Genomic DNA, 19,126 nt, shown 5'->3' with positions numbered 1-19,126 from the left:
CTTTTTGTTGCCAATTATCACCCATAAAACATATTCTGAAGCAACTGCTACTTCAGCTTTCCGGGTAAGGAGCAGTCTAGCAAGAAAAACCGCTTAAATCCTCCGCCCAGCACTGTCACAACCAGTGTGCTTTGAACATAGGCAGAGACAAGCAGAGTTAAAAATCTGTTCTAAAACGCCAGAACTGCCTGATTTTGAAACGATCTCTTCTTGATGTGGAAAGTCCCAGAAGCTTGCTATCTCATCCAAAATATGAATCCTGCCAGGAATCCTAAATAGGTAATGGTGCGTGACGGATGGCTTGATAACGAGCATTCATCTGGCTTCTCCTTGTTTTTCCCCTGACAGTTGTCTGGTGGGTGCGAGCTGACGGTGGTAATCCACGACTTCACTGCCTGCAACAGTAATGAGCTGACAATCCGCCGTGGGCAGACAGTGGAGGTCCTGGAGAGGCCCCATGACAAGCCCGACTGGTGTCTGGTTCGAACCACAGATCGGTCCCCAGCTGCAGAAGGCCTGGTCCCCTGTGGGTCCCTCTGCATTGCTCACTCTCGCAGTAGTATGGAGATGGAGGGGATTTTTAACCACAAAGGTAAGAAATGATGGAGACAAAGTCTCATTGTCAGCAGTACAAGTTTTGGGTAATGGGGAGTACTGTGCAAACAGGCACTTCGGTATTCTAGTGCTGTTTCGGGTTCTAGTTTTTAATTAGATAAAACACAATGCTTTTAGCAACTTGCAGCCACTGTCTATTCCGAAATAAGCAGTCAGCAGTTATCAGTGTTGAGTGAAAATGCAGCCAAAGATAGGGAAGAACTTTAAGCAAATTATGTCTTGGTCAACAGAGTTATATATCATGTTAGATCAAGCTGCGACGATAGGAAAATCGTGCCTGTTGTGTGCTGAAAGGGGGGAGGGAAGAAAATCTCCAGCATGTAGTATCAATGGCTTCTGAGAAATCCTGCAGTAAGAAGTCCTGACAACATCAGGCTCAGTGATGGAAATACACACATTCGTATGCCCTGGCACAGGAATTGGTTATTTGGACTTCTGTATTTTACTTAACTGAGTTTTCCAGAGTAGCAGTGGCACATTCATCCCTTTTTCCCAAAGCAGCTCTGAAATCTTACTTTGTTTTTTCAGATGCATGAAAGAACGTGCCCCTGAAAGGTGCAACAAAAAACTGATAATTTTTTGAAAGCTTTTAAGGTTTGGTGTGCTGTAGTCCTTTGGCTCTGTAAACTCCCCATGCTCACAGAGTAGTTTGTTATTAGAGAAAATGCTTGTTTGCTTCATTTGAAAGTACTGGACTTTCCAACCTGTGAACAGAAAGCAATGTGAACTAAAAAAAAATAAAAAACCCACCAGAAAAACAGTTCATTAGAAGGTGTTTTATCACATGCTGGGGGAACAGATGCATTTCAAAAAGTTTGTTATTGCAAGTAACAAGATTAGCAGGAAAGTGGTGTTGGGAAAAACTTGTTTTCCAAAACACAAAATTCTGGTTTTGGAGAGTTTCTCATAAATATAACCACAAATTTTTCTATTACTCAGTCCATCCCAGCTATCACATTACAATTTGTCCCAGTTTTTTTCAGACGCTGTGCTTGGCTGTGTCTTAGCTACCAACACAAATGTGCCTTGGCTAAAGGAGGGGAGAGTTTGTGTTTCTTACATTAGGAGCATGCACAGCAGGAACTTCCTGAATGCAGGGTGATTGGGAGGGGAAGTCTGAAGGATTGAGCTGTATAGTTGGAATACTTTTTCATCCTCTTGTGCCCTATAACAATTTGGATAGAGAAAGTTTCCAGTTGTTCTGATGATAAAATTGGAAAATGTAGTTAGGTGTCACTGAAACATTTCATCCTTTGACTAGGGGGTAAAATCATGGAAATGTCAACAGGATTTTTTTTTTTTTAACAACACAGAATTGATAAATCCAATTTTCTTTGGAGCTAGGAGACTTCACCTTTGAATGCAGAGAATTTTATTAGGAGAAGCGGATTGTACTGGGCAATATACAGTACATGAAGAACATTGAGCCTGTCAGACTCCTGAGGGAGAGACAGAGCTGTTTTTGTCTTTGAGAGGTTACTTTTATTAATCAAACCAGTGGACGTAACCTTTTATTCCCCTGTAGTGTTGGTTTGGGGAAAAGGGGGCAGAGCATTGTAAAGTTACTTTAGTTTCTCTTTGACAAGTTGTTTTGAAATAAAGAGCATTAATTAATTATATTAGTCATGGAGACTGAAGAAGAAAAGGCCATTGCTAGAATGAGCACGATTTGCAGGGTTGAATGCAGCTTCAGAAGTCACTTCTGTCCGTGCGTCTGTCACAGCCTTCCTGTGGGATGTTATGGCATGCCATCTAAACCCCAGCTGATAAGAAGCAGCTGCTAATTGTTTATTCCCACATTACTGGGTGTCAGGCTTTAGGAGCTGGATGTTTGATTTGTAAAGTTTCCCATGCATGTGACTGTGACTGAAGTCAGTGTGAACTGAGTTGAACATGCAAACTATTATATAATGTTCAGTAATCTGGGGAGAAAAAAAAAGGCAAAAAACCAGACAACTTTAGACTGGGTACTTGAAACTACTGGATACGTTTCACTTCAGGCTCTACTTCAACTTTCTATTGCTTGAAAGAGGTTGATAGTGTTCATTTCACAGAGGGATTACAAAAATTAAGCAAAATTAGTGGAGTGCTTTGATTTTATTTTTCCCCCCATAGTGAAAAGTACCTCAGAATCCCACAAAGCAATTATTCATTCTCAAGTGTTGCATTTGATTAAAGACCTTTAAATAAGGCATTGGGAATATGCTAATAAGAAGAATGGAAAAACAATTAGATTATATTCTCAGAATTGTTCGTTGTGGGCATTGATTGAGGTATGAATTCCTAAAAAACAAAACAAAACAGAAAACACAACCCCTATAACAAAGAGCAAGTGAATGACTTACATAATTTAAGGCAGTCCCATATACTTGGCTGGACAACTCTTAAATGTTGTATTTCCTAGATTTCTAGTGTTCGATTCTGCAACTTCAGTATTTTTAATGCAACTTCAGTATTTTTAATGGTTTTTTTTCTTTCTTTTTTTGACCATAATTCAGTAAAACTTTCAGAGTTTTTGAATGATTCATCCTAATGATTCAAAATTAGGATATTGCCCTCTGGAGTTTTTAGGTCTGAAAATCCATGTGATATGTCAGACTCGCAGTGTGAGCATCAGGTCGGAGTAATTCTGTACAGTTCATGGGCTAAGCCATGTGCAGTAGACATGAGTCTGGAATTTGTGCATATCTGGCATCACAAGCTGTTCTGAGATGCTCGGGGGAGAGAGGTTTTATGTAACTTCGAAGGAAAAAGGGAGGTGATCACCATCAGAAGTGGTGGGGTTAGCTGCTTGGATGTTGTGTGCTTAGCCTATACAGATGGCTTGTTGAAGCAGAGAGTTTTGCACTCCTTTCAGTATCTATGGGCCCTACAATTTTGGTCTTTTCAACAGTGTTTATCAATACCGTTTGCCAACTAAACAAGTTGGAAAGCCACGGCATATCAGAAGTGAAGTGAGCTTCAAAGTTTTGAAATGGCAAACCTCTTCTAATTTACAACTGGTTCTTACGTTGTGTAAAACCACATTTCATCACTGAGTAAACAGAAATGTTGGGTGGTATTTAATGCCTTAAATAATCTAAAATTATTATCCCAAGTAGGGTAACATGAAAGATTATTAAAGCAAAAAGTATGTTCAGTGAAGCCTAGTTCTGACAGCTGGTCTTGGCCATTCCTTGCCGGTCCACATATTATCTGTCAACCATGAAAGGTAACATTTTATTCTCATCTTAGAAGACAGCCCCAAAAATGACCCTTATCACTTGCCTACAAGTGTAGTTGTTAACTTGTCCTCTAAGAATGTGTATTACTTTAAATATCTAATCAGTATCAATGGTTAAAAAAAAATGCATATACAGTCTCTTCAATCTTTAAAATTTTATAGTAGTTAAGATAAACATTTTGTTAAGAGTATGGGGAAAGCATTACATAGTAAAAGACATTCACTAGGTGGATAGTCATTTAAGGGGAGGGTTGATTGCAGGTTCCAGACCTCTTGCTTGCTCTGCTGGATATCAAATCTATTTTTGTAAGTTATTTGGGTCATTTAATCAATTTGACATGCAGTTTACAGATGAGTACATTTTAAAAAAAAAATCTAAATCCCTTTTATAATGGGGGAAAAAGACAAACAAGTGGGTAGTGAAGAGGTTGAATAACAGTTGGTGCATTCTACAAAAAATAAATTACTAGCTTTGGAAGAACATGTTTTTCACAAGTAATACATAAGGCAACATTTTTTTTTTCCAGTGATTCTCCACAATTTATTGGGCATGGGGGAGAAAGAATATTCCTGTTTTATTTAGTGCTTCTCTCTTTTTTTTAACAAGGGTTTCTTTTAATTCTGTGGTACATCCTTTTTATATGTGCAGTTCTCTTTCCTTTGTTTGCATGGCATTTTCACAGCCATAGAGCTTTGGGTAAAGGGCAGGGGACAGGATTCAGTATAATGAAATTGAACTTGTAAGCTCAGAAAAATTGGCAGGTATTTAAAATTGTTTGTGAATCTCTTGCCTCTTGAGATCACAAGTTCACTGTCTTTTCCAACTTCATGAGTACTTCTGAAGTCTGAAGAATTGGTGCTGGTCCATCATATCCTTTCTGTAGATGCTACTGTTTGGAGAGCTACAAAGGCTACAGCAACCCCTTGCTCATGAGGCTTACACTTTCATGTTTTCTTTATAAGTTATGGGTTTTTTCGGGACCACGTCTAACTGCCAATTCATGTTACTCTTCGTTTGGTTCAAAACTTGGCCACAGAGATCTTTTTGTTTACCTGGAGGTACAATGTCTGCCTGGTTTATACATTCTTATAATCCAGGTATCTGTATAGTTTGTTCAGATCTGAAAGGTAGGTGATATCTTAGTAACATGGTGACATACCATGCACCACTTCAATACTGAATCCTGGCTTTTGATTTTACTCTCAGGATACTGTCTTGACTGGTGCCATAAACAGAAAAATGTTATTTCAGCAGTTGTCTTTTTTTTTTTTTTCCTTCCAACTGTAGTATCTCAAAGAATCTACCATAATGAGGAGTCATTCATCGAATGGCTGACGCTTTCCAAGACAAAAGCTGACAAATTTGTTTAAGGAGCTGTGTAGTAAGGCCTTTCCTACACCTGCAGGATGGGAAGGAGTGATGTAGGGCAGATGTTGGAGATGTCAGAGCTCTTCTTGAATTGGTACGGGGACCTCCTATTCAGGAATTAAGAAAAAGAGTAATTGCACAGATGATCTAGAGATATTTCCCCAGAAAAGAGATATTTTATAGTTGAGGCCACAGAATGGGATAAAACAGAGTCTTGTATTTGTTACATTAAGTAACCTTGCTCTTGCAAAACTGGAGACCTTCTGGTCAGAATATTAATTTTAGATGGGAAGGGGAGAGAGTAAAGGTAAAACATCTCGCATATGATCGAGAAATGGAGTGTTTCCATGTTGAGTCCAAATACTGTTATGTAGGAAGAGGGAAGGTCTGGATAGCAGCAGCAGCAGAATTTGATCAAGTAAAATGGGAATCCGGTTTGAATAATTGAAGAAGGACACCCTGTTTGTAGTGGAAGAGAAGAAGGATGACTTTGGGCAGCAATTGTTTGCTTGCAAGCAGAGGGAGGCTGTAGAAGGGGAGGATTTGCTGTTTTGAGACTGCGAGCAAGCGAAGCATGGGCTATATGTAAGGAAAAAGGATCCTCACCCATGGCTCAGAGCCAAAGTGCTGCCTGTGAGACTATCTGACAGCATTTGCAGCTGCAGGAAATGAAAGTTACGGTCCAGGCCAGCAGGGAAAGTAACTCCTAACAATGAGTAGGTATGGTACTTGCTTTGCCTTGTTGCCTTGGGGCCATGTGGCAAAAGGTGGGAACCGTAGTTTCCAGGACACCATACAGAAAGGGATCTGCTTCTGCTACATAGTCAGATGCAATCACGTGCAGAAAGTGATATCGAGGAATATGTTGTAGTTGTACAAGACACTAAATGTTAACCTAAAAATTCTGTTTCTTGATGAATCAGTTACCTCCTCATAAAATTTCCAAATAACAGGCTGCCTATCCAGATAACCAGCTAATAGAAAACCTTATGAGGAGCTCACGGGAGGCAAAGCCAAGCAGTCAGTTGGATTTCACACTCCGCTCGTCTAAATTAGCAAAAAATTGTAAAAGCCATGCTGCAGCATCAGATCGACTGGTTTATCAGGCAGACTTAAGCTTGAACAGAGGTACAGGCATTTTAATATCTAAAGTTCAACTTCACAATTATCAGTTGTTTTGAAAGCCTAATAACTCATAAATTTCCATGTAATCGCAAATATTTTGCCAAAAAGCATTACTAGTCTGATAGCGGCAAAGATAGTTTGAATTTAGGTCGTGTGTGTGTGTGTGGTTTTTCAAACATGTTCTCATGCTTTAGTCCAGGTAAATAAAATAGCTGCACTATAAAGTAAAAGAAGAATTCTCTATCCTGACTTTCCCACCTTGTGGCTTTAGTTGAGTTTGCAGTTAAAAACGTGGTTTGAGCATAAGTAAACTTAAATAAAATGTCAGCAACTGACTGTAGTCCATTAGATCATAAACTTTGCATTGAACTTCATAGCCAAACTATATCAGATGGTCAGGGTTAATAGCCAAATTCTAATTCAGCCTTGAATAAACACTAAAGTCTTGTATGAATTGCTTCCTTGGCGTTGTGCAGTCTTTAACTAGATAAGAAGATTCAATGAATCTCACAATTTGAATTTCTAGAAGAAATCGAGTTTAGATGTGCTCTGAAACATTGTAGGATTGATTTCTGCATAAACCTGCCTTTAACTCCTGCACTATTCTTTTATCATTACCTGGCCCAGGAAGACCTGTCAGATAGATCTGTATTTCCCATGCTGACTCTATTTGTGGGCATAAACAGTGGTTTAATTTGTCTTTGGAATTTTTGTACGTCGGTAATGAAAGCTTTTTGCCCTGCTTGAGAGCTCAGTATTACAGCTGAGAAAAAGAAGAAATTTTATAATAGTGGCTTGAATGTACTTTTGGTCCCAGACAGCTGCCAAATATATTTCTTTTATATATCATAGTTGGAAAGGAAATCGGTGTGTAAAAAGTATCTGCCTCGGAACAGATGTATTTGCACAGCTGATCTTTGGGAGGTAGAAGGTGGATATAAACCAGTAATTCTGATGGCTTTAGATTTCCCAAGAGAGTTGTTATTTTGCTTGCAATTAGCCTTTCTCTGACAGCAGTTTCTTTTTCTAACCAAGGTTTTGAGGCAGAACAGAGTACAAACTAAAATCATATCCTGCAAATGTTGTTCATATGTTGCAAGTGAAGAAAAACATCCTGGAGTGGTGTTTATTTTCCTTGACTGTCCCTCTTCAGGTGCAACAAACTGTTGAAAAAGTTGCTTCAGTGTTGAGAATTACTTCTTGAGGGTGTCTTTGTTACCCATATTTTGCTTTGGATTAAGTAAATCTTCAGAGCTGGTGCTCTGAAGAGCACCTGAGAGCAACCCAAAGAGTTTCTCTTCCATTTCAATGAGTAAGTAGCTTGGCAGGGTGGTGAGGGACAGGGAGAGTGGGGCTAGGGACACCTATTTGGACAGGAGAGTGCTCCTAGAGACATGGAGTTGTCACAGCTGTGTGGTAACTGCCTTGTTAGTGACAGATGACAAGGAGCTATTGGTGTATATTTTTCTGCAGCTGGGGTGGCTGTTCATTTCCAAGGACCATCTGGGTAATTTTACCTGATGCGTTTTCCTTCTGTCACAGAACTGTATAATATTGACAGTGTCCATAAGGTCTTCTGTTCTTTTTCCAACTCTAGTTTTCGGGCACTTTTGCTGTTGTGGCTCATATTCTTAAACTTGGTATTGGGAGGAGTATTTATGTGTTTTGCGTTTAGTAGAGAGGAGAAAATTGTTGAGGAGCAGGCTAGAGCTGATGTTCTTGTGTGCCTTTCAGGACATCCTCACATTACATCGCATCATCTGTCATCATCACTGCCTGCAGATGGAAGTAGCAGGATTTAGCGTTCCACTGACTTCCTCCAATTCTGTTTTTGTGAGGAGGCTGCTGAAAGTCCATGTCCCATTGACTTCATTGCACTTTTGCTGCAATCAAATAGTAAAATATTAGTCTCTGTTATGGATGCTAAACCAGAAATGCTGCATCACTTTTAACACAACTCTATCAGAAGCTTTTTAACAGATGCCCTTGACATCTCTTTAAGTTGTTGGCATCGGTTTCAAATCACCACTTCATTATGCAATGTTTTGCTTCTATTTTGAGTGCATATTCACTGATCCAGGTATAGTTCCAGTTTGGGACATGCTTGTGTTTTCTCCTAGCTTTGAGTTGAGTACAAATAGCAAGACATTTTTCTCTATCTGGGACAACTATTGAACTTAAATTCATCATTTTCTAACACAGAAGTTACCTGACTAAGTAATGGAATTCTTAGAGCAAACTGTAAAAGAGGCTGTTGTGATAAGTGAATAGCACCATAAAAACATTTCATGATACCAGGAAAAGAACTTATAACACTTTTCAGAAATTTGCAGTATGCATTTTCTAGGATGGATGTATAATGGTTAACCCCTATAGCAATAGAAGACATCTGTATAACTGACATGCAGGCATAATAGTAAAGGCTGTCTTGGGTAAGCTTGTTATCAAGTTGTCAGTGATGACCAGAATCGTGTAGTCATTTTCCCTGTGGTCATAAACCAGTTGTGTCCAACCTACTGTATGTTAACCATTTACGATGCAGCAGAAATAGTCCCTGTTACACAAAGCGGTTAAAAGTATGTCAGGTTTTCAAGAGCAGATTGGACAAAGCCCCAGGTAGTCCGGTCTGATCTCATAACTGACCCATCCTTTTGAGCAGAAGGTTGGACTATATGGATTTTTGAGGCCCCGTTCAGCTTGAGTTATCCTGTGATCCTATGCTAAAAATTAGAATTGCCGGCATGGACTTGTTATGTTCTAAGTATTTCCTGGAGTCTTGGACCCCCTTAGTGTCTGTGGGGATGTTGGAAATGCTTAAGATTTTGCCCCAAAAGATATTCATTCCATGTAAGAAATGGAAAGGAGTCATAAAACATTATTTCTGCTCATGAAAAGTGCTAGTTATTCTTGTTGTACCATGCTGGGTGTGATCATAGCCTTATTAGGCATATGTTCATTTGTTAATGTAAGTTTTAAAGTATTAGTGATATGGAGATTCCTTAAACACAGTGTCTAGGAAAATCTAGTTGCATGTAAGAACCTGCAAATATGCTTGAAGGAAGCAAAGCTACTAGGGAAGCCACCTGCAAAGAGGAACTAGTAAAGCTGAATGGTCATCGGTTGCTTTCTACAGAAAACCTTAAACAACATGGAAGTAAATGGGATCGTCAAGGTCTAAGATCAAGCTCTTGCTCTTCCCCTTACTAATAAGAGGAGAGGATACTTAGGAATGTTAAATGTAGGGAATTTGTAGTGATGAAAAAGATCCTGAAAGCAAAGGAGAAAGAAGGCAGGGCTCACTAGCAAAAAAGTGTATCAAGTGGAAGGGTCTTTTAAAAAACACAAAAAACCCAAAAGACTGAAGACTGGTTGAGTGGATTGCTTTAGGCAATATGAAACAGAAAAGCTTGATAGGTGAAAACCACCAAATTGTTAACCATGTATCTTAAAATTTTTATCTCAGTAGCTAATATTTTTTAAAGGGTTTGTTTATCATGGCTGGACTTGGTTGTTGGTCCGTCCTAGTGTGTCTTGTGCTAACTTTTCTCATTGTCTCAGGGGTAACAAAATGCATGCACTCTAATTGCTGGTTGATTTGTAGAACAGGCTTAGGTGTGTTTATCCTTTCATCCTAAAGATGTGGCAGGACTAAATGCAGTCGTACCAGAATCAGTTTGGAAACCACTGACTCAGAGCTCTGGTTATAAGCCCAGAGTAACATCTAAAGGAAAGGTGCTTACAGCAGATCGTACCCTGGAGGTGCGTGCTGTGTTCTATTTGTATCCTGGTTGCTTGCTTGAGTGAAAGCCCAGGCTATGAGATCCAGTGCTCATTCACATCATCTTCATAAGACTATGCTGATATTACAATCCTCAGAACTGGAGTAAATTAGTAGTAGTATTATTTTGCGATCTCCTTGTTTATGGAATAACAAGGCCTTACGCTGTTATTGAAGTTCTAGGGGTGATGATAAACATTTACCTTTCTGTAGTGATTTTCATTTGAGAATAAGTATTTGATCTATTTTGACTCTCATATTTCAGGTAGAAGCATTTTATTATTTTTATAAAGCAAAATACCGTTCTAAATTGCAGAAGGAGATAGCACTCTTGTCACATTGTGAGGTTTTGAAAGACAATATTACCTTTTGGAAAACTCTAAGATCTTAAGAATACTAACCTCATATTTTTGTCAGCAAGAGGCATGTATATTGGCATATAGCATCTGTTTAGGTCTTTTTGTGTTAGGCTTCAGGACGTTAACATTATTACCAATGTAAAACTTCTACCATGACAGCATGCTTTGTTCAGAAGGAACTAATTGGGAAAAGAGAATGTGCAAAAATTCTGTGGCAATTAAAAAAAATGTTCTTGCACCTAAATTTTAATTGCTGTCCTAAAGGACCGTCATTGTCTTAACTGAGTGTAGTTGCTTTGTGAAATACCTAAAGCATAGAATTAGAGTGGCTATCCCATAACTGCATTTTCATAGTTCTAGTAAGTGGTGATGATGTAATTTGTAGAAAGTGTACCTTTTCAATTCTGTGAACTGTGCGACCATGTTCGTTGTTTGGTTCAGAGCTAACTTTCTTTTAAATGGAAGTAAAGCATGTACTGTGTAACCAAAACAGTAATGTGTTATCTTTTTCAGGACTGAATTATTCTACATCTAAAATTCAGAGTAGATATAAAAAATGTTAATTACAATGCAGAAACACTCTCATTTGTGAAATTGTTTGGCAGAACACATTTTCTAGTGTTTCTGTGTTTTAACATCTGATAGGCAATGTAGAATAATAAACCCCTGTCCTGTGGATTTTTTGCCCCCTTCTTTCTCTTCTCCCTATGGCAAAGCTAGCCTCCAAATATACTTAAATCTATTTAGTAACAAATATGTGTTTATAATTTACGAAAATGCAGCATGTGAAATCCAGGCTCAGAGGGAGAGAGAGAGAAAATGCCCATTTCTGATTTTGCTCTCCTTTTATATGTAGTGCAGAGGAATTGTGGAGGTTGCTTCATTTTGCTGAAGTGTCTTTTAATATAATAAGGGAAGCTGTGAAAGTATGTAAGTGTTTTGTGTTAAATGCTAATGTTTGAAATCCAGACAGGTGCTTTCAGTGCCCATGTGCCTTTCCTGCTTCCAGAAGCAGCAGGCTGTTGGGTCATGGCTGGGCTCCATCTGCCATACCTAGCAGTGCTGTGCAACTTAACCTCGTCTGTTACGTGGACGTGACTTCTGGTAGGCGGTACTGAGCAGAGACAAAAGGAGGAGGGGTCTTGATGAAAACCCTTTGTGACTAACCAAAATGCATTTGTACAATTTGAACTGAGCAGAAGGGGAATAAGAAAAGTGTTTCAGTCAGTAATACCAACCAGCAGGTAGCCCACACAGCTTGCGTTTGGCCCTCCAGATGCATATGTATGGAACTCCAGCATCAGTATTTCTTATAGGGAGTACGTGTCCAATTTTAAAAGCACATCTTTTATTATTAATTACCTAGTTTGGTTACTAGAACTGTTCATTTTCCTTTTAAGTGACTTAAAAGAAATGAATTTTAAGTCAAGAACATAATTCAGTATTCTGAACACTTCTGATGAATATATTCTTATCCTTTCCTTTTGTCTTTGCATGCACTTCCAGTTAAGATAATTAGCTAAGAGATTTATGTTAAAAAGATTCCCAGCTCCTGTATGTGCAGTTACAACTGGTTTGGAAAATTAAACCTTGTTTTGACCAGTTTTTTTTTCACGCCAACAAGCTGATTCCTTTTTTCTTTGGAGTGGGAAGGGAAGGAGAAAGGGTGTTTTAAATATCGTTAAGGAAGACTACATCAGAAAATTCAAATGAAGGAAAAAAAGGATGATGAAGGGTAACTTGGATAATAAAATTAATGTCAAAAATGAGCATTTCTTCAATGTCTTATTAGGACAGCAAGTATTTCTCGCTTGGAACACTTTTTGTGTTTTCTCCAACGTAGAGACGAGGCATGGCATATTTCTTCTTCCTTCCCACCCTTCGCTAAGTAGTGAATGTATGTGGAACAACATTCCTTACACTCATCCAAAAGATTTTGTTTGAATTATCTGAAGCTGGTTTGTTGTGGTTTTGCTGACAGTGGCTGGGATCCTTCAAGCTGATTTGGCATGCTGCAGTGGTGACTGTGTTGAGGAGTTAGAAATTTCCCAAAGCTTTTCCAGATAAACAGAAGACCAGGGACACTAAACATCTCATCATTTCTTTGAAAGGCCTCTTCATTCTTGGGAGTGGTATACAGGCTCCAATTCCTTGGCTACAGCACAGAACAGAATTAAAAACTCAAGAAAATAACAGTCAAATGATTAAGATGGGAGGGAATTTACGATGTCATGTGCTTTTTGGTATTCTTTCTTACTGTAGGCATGAGCAACAGCTAGGGTATGTTCTGCAAAGCTGGAGACAGGAAGGGACTTGTTTAGATCCTGGCCTTGGTGACTGAATAGTTGGATAAATGGTTCATTTCCCAATATTTTTAATTAAAGCCTGAGTACTTCAGTGTCTTGATATCAGTTGCTCTTGACAAATGCTTTACCCAGGATGTAATGATTATTAATCATGCTGCTGAAAATATCTCTTTACCCTCAATCAGAAAACACTTTTCCCAGGTTTGCCAGCTAATTAGATAGCCTGCATGGTTTGTTAGAGGTGGTTGTTGGTTGGTTTTGTTTGGCTTGGGGCTTTTGGGGTTTTTTGGTGGGTTTTTTTTGTTTTGTTTTTTTTTGTTTTGTTTTTTTTAATTGGAACACCCCAGTGTTTTGAAAGGAGTTCTTGGAAATCTCAAATTGAGGATGTTCACACAATTCATTGCAAAATACAATTTCTGACTGATTCAATTTAAAGTGTCTCTGGCAGCTGGCAGCACTGGTAGTAAAGAACAGGAAACAACGTGCTGAATGTAAGTCCAAAGAGCCACTGTTGTAATGATTCCGCTCCTTGCAGAGCAGCAGTGTTATCTGCGAGACTGAAGAGCAGCGAGGCTGTTTTTTGGGAACAGGATGATCTTTGTGCGTGGGGCTGAAGAAACCAGATCCTAGTGGCGCAGCTGTGCTCCAAGCAGTTAAACTGTGGACACATTGTACACTGAGGAAAAGGCAAAGTTAGGCTGCTTTCAGAATTTTAATCATAGTATGGGAGCTCACCTTTGAAGACTGAACCTCAGATTTATCGATGCATTTTTGCTGTTCTACAATTTCTTGGTTGTGTTAGAGTATTCTGGTGTGAGGCAGAGAGTCTAACTTGCCAAAGATAGGATTTGTATGCAAAGTCTGCCTGTTTTGTTGTTTGTTTGGTTTTTTTATTGGGAAATGCATATTGTAAATAAAATTCCTATTGCTTTGTGCAATGTTAGTTTAGTTCAAGAATTTTAATAGTTATGGATTTATGTCTAACTTTTGGCTCCTAGGTCTGGGTGGTCTTTGGTCCTGCACAGTTTTGGAAAGTCTGAATCTTTCCTCTCCCACATGCAGAAACATGACTCAAAATTGTAAGAACTGTGCACCTAAATGATGAAAGCATTTGTCTCATAGATCGCTTCAAAAATGGTTTTAAAATGGTGATATTTGCATGCTGGCAGAACTGGATAAAGAATTCACTCTTCTATTAATTTCAACTTTTTTGTATACGCTTCTCCACTTTTAAGATGAACAAAAATTTTTTAAATAACTTTGTACTACTGACTTCAAAATCTATGAATTGCTTTTGTAAATGGAACGTCTGGAATATGAGGGGAAGATTCTGGATAAGACAGATTTAGATTTGCTTGGGAACAGCATTGAATTTTGAAGCTGTGTTTTTAATGCTATAATCTTTGAAACTTTTTTTTTTCACAGAAGGCAGATATTAAGGAAAAAAAGGTTGGCCCTTTTGGCTTCTTTTTTAGGCTCTAAAGCAACACAAACAGGTGTTTAAAAATGAAATGTCTGCATTTTATTAGCTCCCTTTCTTGTTCTGCTTGTTTTCCCCAAGATGGTGCAAAATCTAATGGGCCCTTGCAAAGATTACATTGGAATGCTGTTTATCCTTGTTTTAATATAAGTTAAGTTGTTATTTCTATTACCATGCAGATGTCTTGGAGTATGAGAAATGCAGTCAGTTCAACTCCAGTTGTCATCTTAAACAAAAGAAGGGATTAATGTTTCCGTTCTTACGTGCAAGGCTAGTAGTACCCACAGATGAGGCAGCACTTCCATAGGGAGGTTAATACAGTGGCAAACAGCGGTTGCAGATGCTGCAGGTAGGAGCTGGACCTTGTGAGAAGCTGAAGCTGTAGCAAGCTAATTTCTTGTCTGTCAGTGGCAGAGACTGATGAGCTGTTTCTTTTGTGGTGGGGTGAGCTGGCAAAATGTTAATACCTTAAAATGGTTTTGGCAGTCTGACATTGTCCATCAGTGAGCCCCAAGATAAATTGCAGAAAGTTGATCCCATTTCTTCACTGCAGTAATAGATAAGGGCATGTGATGCTTCATTTACGTATATCATACAAAGTATGTGCTACATTATCTACTGAGGATATACACTGCTCTTCTAATTGGGTTGGATTTTTTTTTTGTTTCATTGTTTACTCACTGGGATATAGTCTTCCTTACAAAATGTTGCCTTAAAAGTGAGGGGGCTCTTTTGCCTGGAATTTTAAAATCTTCATGAAATAGCCATTGACAAAATTTTCACCCGGACACTTATTTTGTCACAAGTTTAAGTAACTGAGAAATGTCTTAAATTGCTAGAGGCCTGAAGGGCCTTTCATCAGTACTTTGCTTTCAGAAGTGAGGCAGGTAACTGTCCACTTTTTTTAAAGGAAATGATATAAAATGTACAGCCAAGAAAACTCCTTTCTCTTTTATGCAGGTAAGGTGAAAAAAGAAACAGTTAATTTTTCCTTTTTAAAAAAATACTATTTTAAATGCTGTCAAATGGCATGGGTCAGTATATGAGCTTTTTTCTTTGCTAATTTGATCAAAGTTTGTTGTCCCATTCGGCTGGGGTCTACCAATATTTAAGCAGAGGATGAGGGTGGGGGCAGCTCAATGCTGCCGTGCAATGTGCTGTGCAATCCAACCTCTTCTGTGCTGAGCTTGTGCTCTGTGCCCAGACTCGGTTTTGCCTAAAGGTGTTCTCCACAGAGACGTATTCTTGCCTGCTGAATGAAGATTACCTGACTGGTTCATTATTACTGAGGATGAGTTCCTACAAAAAAATTGCTGATGCGAGGAGCCACAGGAAGAGCTGTCGAGCAGACAGGGAGAGCTAATGCAGGATAAGGCTCTGGAATACAGAAAACCTGATGGAGCTAAAGGACAGAGAGCGCTTTGTGGTAGAGCCTGAAGTAAACTGTAGAAAGGCATTAATAGGCTGCTTGTTTAGGCTTAAAATTACATATATTGATACAGGTCACTGTTTCAGATGGAAATTGAGAATTGGGGTACATCTTTGGGTGTTTAAGTCTAATCTAAGATCATAATGGTTCTAAATAAGGGTCCCTGCATGTTAAATTAAAAAAATGATGGTTTTGTGATGTAGAAGTCATCTCCCTTTTGCTTATACTTCAGTAGGAGAAGTTATGGGTCTGAGCTTTCTGTCTTGGACCATAAGAAAGTTGTAGCTATTTTTTTAGTATATGCATTGAGATGTTTTTCAATCAAATTCTTACCTAATACCCACAGTCACTCTGCAGCACATTCACGTGGAGTCTGCTGTCTCCACTCCAATGTTGCTGTGGAGCAATTGCTTTTTACAACAATTGTATACATCGAAGACAGCTGAGTATCCATGATCCTTTCTTCTTAACCATGTAGCCTGTGAAATATGCTTTATGTAGTGGTTCACGTGGTCGTTCTCTCTCCCCCCACCACCTTGATCTCCTTGTCAGAATTGTCTTCTGAGAAGAGAAAGGGCCAAAGCAAAACCTAAAAATAATGATGTTTGATTTGAGTAGGAACAGAAGAACATTTTGCAATAGCAAGCTGCAAAGATGTGGTTCCCAGAGCATTTAAAATATCTTCCTGCCTATATTATTGGTGTTATAAGGTCAGTTTACATGCAGTTAAAAAGCAAAACAAAACCAACCCAAAACCAGTTTTTTATATAAATTTTGCTGTGTTTCCGTCAGAAGCTTTCTTACATATGGAAATCACTATTTCAAAGCTATATTGATAACTTCACTAACTTTTTCTAAATGTTAAAGATGTGAGAGTGTAACTACAATAAGAATGGCTGGATATTATTTAGTATGCTTGATGTGCGTGGGAACTGTTGGGGAGCAGAGGAAAGGGTTTGTTTCATTTATTATTTTTCTTACTCAACTAGAAACTAGAATCATTTTCAGATGTTCTACAATTTCATGAAGAATAAACTAGCCTTAGTGGAAGTCTCACCGTAGGTGGCAAACTATAAAAATGACTTATCCTGAAGAAAGAGGGTTTTTTCTTCTGCTGCCCCCCTCCCCCCCTCTCCCCCCCCCTTAGGAATTCAGTGTCATTTGAAAGTTGTCTTGGGTCAGAAGAAAAATGTTAAGGAATCAAAATTAATGGTTTCAGTGCAGGAAGCTATGAAGGAGAAACTAATTCAGAATTTAGGGTGGCTTTCCTTAGAAATGTGAAGAAAGCAAAACTTTACTCTTAGGTGGTGGGTGAGGACAGCTCTTTAACATTCTAAACGGGATAACATGTGTGTACCCAATTTGTGTTAACTGTTAATGGTAAGCCTTCTTTGGCTTTGGGACCCTATACGCTCTCAGCTTCACATAAAATTCCTATTTATCCTTGCATTACATGCATTTGTTTGTGCTATTATCATTGGCAACCCCCTCGCTACTTTATTTTCTTCTTTCCTGCTACATGCTTGTGTATTTTACAGTACTGTTTGTTCCGTCTCATTTTAGGGCTCTTTTTTCATGACAATATGATGAAAGCATTTCATTTCTGTTTTTACAGAAATTTAATCCTTGGTTTGGCTTCATAGCTGTTTATCTATCTACTGATTGTAGCTTTTTGTATGTCCTTTAAAATTAGATGATAAGGTCTTCAGGGGAAGAAACCAAACATCTTTTCTACGTTTGTAAAGTGTTTGGCTAAAAAAAAACCATAAATGAGTATTTATGGACAAATGCTTGCATGGTGTGCTAGGTGAAGAATGCGTAGATAAAATAAAATACATGCAGTTTCAGTTTACTGAACAGGAGGACAGCATGATGAACTAGAAATTTATCTTGCAGAATATGAGCTTAGAAGAGGTCAATAGATCTGAAATGCATTTTAAAGCAGGGCAAGATCTTAAATGAATTTATTAAAAGGTGTGGATTTTCAAGTGTTTGGATTTTTTTATTTTTCACAAACAAGGCTCAAGAGAAGATGAAGGTAAGGGCAGAATCTGTTGTTTGGTGCAGATTTTGCCAAGGAAAATGGAAGTTATAGGGCAAGTGCTGCATGGTTTAGCTGACCAGAAAATGTCCATCTTTTTTGTATTTATGGCTTTAGCTAAAGCATTAAAAACTAACTATGCACTGCAAAATAAAAAGAGGTGTTAAAGGTTGGTTTTGTGCGTGCCAGTTACTATAAAGCTTTGCAGAGGTACTAGACTGTATCTTTTCTGAAGGCTGAGAGGGAAAATAGCTGATTTGCTGTATTTTTTAAGATCATCTTGAGCCTCAATTAGGGTAGTTACGGTAGAGTGTAATCTGCTGCATCTGGCTATTCCCACATGTGAATTTAAAGACTGGAACTGTGCTCGGTGAGTCAGAGGAGAGCATCCCTAGAAGAGAGGAGCTGCTCTGACGGCAGGGCAGGGGGCTAAACCAGACTGAGAAGATAACAGCAGACTTCCTCAATCAGATGGCATTGCTTGTAATGTTATCTGGGTGAACATCTCCAGGAGAAGCTGGTACACATCCCTGGGGTGCGGGCGAGTAGGTTATTTGTAAGCTGTGGGTATCGGAACAGCTGACTCCTCACCATGCCAAACAGGATTAAACAGATTGACACTCTGGGATCGCTTCACTCAGTAAATTCTACCTGCTGCGGCAACGGGCAGCCGAGTGGCTGTAAATACTGGATCCTGGATTTAGGTACAAATACGTGCAATAGAGATAATGGGCTGGGAGGAGGAAGGTTGGCTGGTTGGGGAATGTTTTCAAATCATAGGAGTTTAGTAGGATGCTTTCTTTTCTCCTTCTCTCTCTTCCTCTACTCTTCCTTCCCTCTGACCCCAGTTAAAAAACGGAGAGTATAACAGAAAGGACCTGTATGGGAAAGGGAGCAGTTATGGAATGAATCTGCTCTGTAAACTACTAGGATGCTGTACAGTAAGCTCTTTCAGAAAAAGCATGTAAAATGCATGTGCTGCTTTTTGTTGTTGTTGTTGAACTGTGGAAATGAGAAATGGTAACTCTTGCTCTCTGAAATGTTATTAATGGTAGTAATTTGTTTTAAGAGCTTAGCAGAAATATTCTTAGAATGTTGCTGCTAAACCAAAAAATCATAGATTGTTTAATATCTGTCACTTCTGTTAAATTAGTGTTGAGAAGTAATGTTTTTAGGAATAGAGCTTGAAAAAAAAGGGTGATTGGGAAATAAATTGGTCTGTATGAAATTTATTTAGACACATCATTGATTCTGAAATGTAATATGGAGGAAAGCCATGCTGTTTCAGTCTCGACTGGAGAAGCACAGAGGTTATGGTAGGGATGTTCATGTTAAAGTCAGTTGCGTTGGGTCGTCTTCTCCTCCCTTGTAATTTTAACAGGAAACAATATTTGTCCTTGA

The 19,126-nt window shown here is 38.7% G+C and overlaps 1 protein-coding gene across 7 annotated transcripts in view; it reads left to right on the top strand.

Moving 5' to 3' along the window:
• Positions 1 to 19,126, top strand: part of TRIO (trio Rho guanine nucleotide exchange factor) — a 259,780-nt gene that overhangs the window by 188,103 nt on the left and 52,551 nt on the right. For all 7 annotated transcript variants that reach the window (XM_075494017.1, XM_075494016.1, XM_075494018.1 and 4 more), the window contains one exon: positions 349 to 592. In XM_075494017.1, coding sequence (XP_075350132.1) covers positions 349 to 592 — 244 coding nt within the window. The remainder of the gene's footprint in view (positions 1 to 348; positions 593 to 19,126) is intronic.

Source organism: Mycteria americana, chromosome 2 (assembly GCF_035582795.1).
Source record: "Mycteria americana isolate JAX WOST 10 ecotype Jacksonville Zoo and Gardens chromosome 2, USCA_MyAme_1.0, whole genome shotgun sequence".
Taxonomy (NCBI): Eukaryota; Metazoa; Chordata; class Aves; order Ciconiiformes; family Ciconiidae; genus Mycteria; species Mycteria americana.
This window is presented reverse-complemented; position numbering and strand designations above follow the sequence as displayed.